The 3,446-nt window shown below is 41.5% G+C and overlaps 1 protein-coding gene across 2 annotated transcripts in view; it reads right to left on the bottom strand.

Annotated features, from left to right (window-relative positions):
- LOC109528667 (nucleolar protein 4-like) overlaps positions 1-3,446 on the bottom strand; it is a 45,577-nt gene that overhangs the window by 6,348 nt on the left and 35,783 nt on the right. For both annotated transcript variants that reach the window (XM_019891556.1, XM_019891557.1), the window contains one exon: positions 757-1,184. In XM_019891556.1, coding sequence (XP_019747115.1) covers positions 757-1,184 — 428 coding nt within the window. The remainder of the gene's footprint in view (positions 1-756; positions 1,185-3,446) is intronic.

Genomic DNA, 3,446 nt, shown 5'->3' with positions numbered 1-3,446 from the left:
AAGTAGACTGGACATAAACCACACACTTGAGGTGTCATTGTCTCCTATTACCCCGAGATGGGACTGTCTGATTGCAGAAAATCAAGCTCGGGGCTGTGGTGAGTCATCATTTTCATGCACTTTGAATTTGCGTTGTATCGTATTTTGAAGGCATTAAACATGACCATCGCGATAAGAGTGTTGCGACCGGATTAGACGCTCCTTGTGTTTATTATTATATTTCGAAAACACCACAGTTTTCATGAAGCTCATACCATATTATTTTGTTGTGTTAATCCGCCACACCTTAAATGCCGGTCCCTGAAAATATTGTCTGATTTAAACCGGTCCGTGGGGCAAAAAAGGTTGGGGACCCCTGGCCTAGACCTTGACTGTTGCGAACAATCACTGAATCGATTTTTTTTTTTTTTTTTTTTAGCAAAAAATGACTTTCGAGTGAGGTTCAGTCACTCCGACAGCAGATGGTGGCAGCAAACCTCATAACATCTAGCCACTATCATTTAACATGTGACCTCGCAGTGAAAGTAGAGATGCAGTTGTGGTTTGTGCCCAGATTTTTCGACTTTTGCAGTTAATCAAGCTTCCCAAGAGACTGAGTGCTGAGAATGGTAAATTAAGTTGTCGGGGCTCCATTCCTAAAAGAGCATTTTTTTTTGTCACATTTGTGTTTGTTGATGTGCGTTGACATTTATCTCATGTAAAATATGTTCCATGGCTCACTAAAGTTTGGTAAAGGCTGCCCTACAGTCCGCTCACCTTGCCGCCATAGTCGCGGTCCAGTCGCAACTCACTGCCCTGCAAGGCGTGCGTGTGCGGGATATGCGCATGCGGCATGGGCAGGGCGGGATGAGGGGCCAGCGGAGGTTTGGCGGCCAGCGGATACTTTCTGCGAAGCTCCTCGGGCACGTTGGGATGCAGGGCGCCGAGCAGGGCCGCCGCCGCTGCTGACACGGTAACGGGCAGGTGGGAGGGTCCCAGCGGCGGCTTCTGAGGGGGCGGCTCGCTCAGGTTCACGGGCTGCTGATCCTCGGAGGACGAGGCCCAGGATGTGGGTGTGCTGAAGTTGAGTGGGGCGGGGCCACAGTTGCCATTGACAACATGGGCTTCCCTGATGACGATGGCTGAGGAGGAGGATGGAGGGGTGAGGGCGGGAAGGCCGCTGCCGCTCTCGGACGATGAATCATCTGAAATAACAAGACAAGGAAAGATTTGGTGAGAGAAAGTTACTTATCGAACTATCATTCATTCATATTTATTTGTATTCGTTAGAGCAGGGATGGGCAATTTAAATGCTGGAGTTGGGCTACAATGTTTTATCTTTGCTGCGGAGGAGCCACATAGGATGACACACTTCCTAACCAGGTTATGACAAAAATGATATTTTAAATATGGAAAAAAATATGTGCATTCGAGCAAAATAGGCCCTTAATATATTTCATTTTTGATACATTTTTCTATGCATGTATAAATGTTTCACTATCCTCACCCAATAACAAAGTGTTTGATGCATACCACAAAATAACCTTTTCTTTTTGAGTACCAAGGCCTCTCATGCATAAAAAAAATACCATTCAAGGATGCCACAAAACTGCTGAAGAAGAAATCAACGTCGTGTGCAACAACTCCTTTTGTACATTTGTTCACAAAAATCAACTCGGTGAAAATTTTAATAATATTGAGGATCTGTGTTTGTCCTTCATATCATTCCGAGCCGCAAAAAAAATATTAGGCCTACTCGCGTTGTTGTATAGGGCAGTATAAAGCCCTGTGTGAGTGCAACTACGATATTTCTGCCATCTAGTGGTGACTGGTGATTTGACAACTTAAAACTACAATCAACCACTGTGCGTGTATTTGCCATTCAGTACCAGCAGATTTGCATATTCCTGGCTATTTTTTGTTCTTTTTTCTCCCATTGCTCAACAATTTCTGTGGAAAATGTATATTGAATGTTTATCAGTGGATTTTGAAGAATTCTTGTTTCAAAAAATAATAAAAATCCCAAACTATATTTTGTTTTGGACTGCCAGCTGCCCATCTCTACATTACATGGATGTGATATACCAAATTGGTATTATTCTATTTAACCCTTTAATGCCTGACCCATCAAGGAATAGCCAGAAAAATCTGATTTTTGGGAACTGAGATGTTCATTAACCCTTATAACAAAATCCACAAAAATATTTTTGCCATATTATTTTGTTTTAGATATTTGTTGTATCACATTTATAAGCAGATTACATCAAACACTGAAAATTTGGGGAAAATTATATTTTAAAACTGCAGTATCAAATTTGATACAGATGATTTAATGTACTATAAAGAATGAGTTACACAATGAAACTGCTTGTATCAAATATGATACGAATGGCATTATAGGGTTAAGATATTGCAAGCTAAATTTGTATTGATGAATGTAGTTTCTTTAGACCATATGTAATTTGGTTGATTAAATTAAGTTTATAATAATACAGCGCATGTTTGCCATAAAGCATGTTCACAAAATGTCCAGCAGGTGGAGACTTAGCATCACCAAGCAGAAGCGAATGGACCAAATTGTGCATATTGAAAACATACAGGAAGTGTAAAGACGGATATTTATCTCACATATTATGTGCTTTCCAATTCCACAACAGCATCAACCTCTCTCCGCATCCCATTGCTTATTCCATACCCTTCTCTTCCTCCAATCATCATTATCATCATCATCATGCACTTTAATGGACATAAACATTTCATGATGGATGGATGGAATGTGGATGAATGAATGCTGGCAAGAGATGAGAGATGAAACGGGATGACGGACGGATGGGTGAAAAACTGGGCTGCTGAACAATGCACAGATGATGATTATGTTACAATATGAGAAAAATAGCAGCAGACAATATAAGCAGTATTCTTACCAGTACAGTTCAAGCATACTGTTACTATTACTCTTGCTGTTGATAGTACTCTTATAAGTCCACGTACTCTGACTTACTTGTACTGTTGGTATTAGCGGTTAGACATATGCTGTGAGTAGTTCTTTTATCAGCACTACTAATAGCACCGCTTCTCTTACTACTAATATAACTACTACCATTACTACTGGTACTACTGACTGGATGAAAGGTGTCTGCTAGGAATTGTTATAAATGCTCTATTTGGTAAAAATATTGTCTCACGATCAGGGCAAAAAAAAAAAAAAAAGAGCGACCTTCTTGTTTGGACGAACACATCATGATTTCATATTTGACGGCAGCATGTCGATACTGCAGCAGAACAGGCGGACGATGCACCTTTTCGTCTCGGCATGATAATGCAAGGACACATAACGAAGGGATGCAGGAAGACGAAACGGAAAGATGGAGACGAAGGATGCAGGGACTAGTTGGAGAGGGAGGGGGGGCTGGAAAGCAAGGAGCTAGCAAGAGAAAGAGGTCAGGTGGGGGTGGGAGGGCTCGCTT

Source organism: Hippocampus comes, unplaced genomic scaffold (assembly GCF_001891065.2).
Source record: "Hippocampus comes isolate QL1 unplaced genomic scaffold, H_comes_QL1_v1.1 scaffold174, whole genome shotgun sequence".
Taxonomy (NCBI): Eukaryota; Metazoa; Chordata; class Actinopteri; order Syngnathiformes; family Syngnathidae; genus Hippocampus; species Hippocampus comes.
The sequence above is the reverse complement of the archived record's forward strand: the minus strand, read 5'-3'. Positions and strand labels throughout refer to the sequence as shown.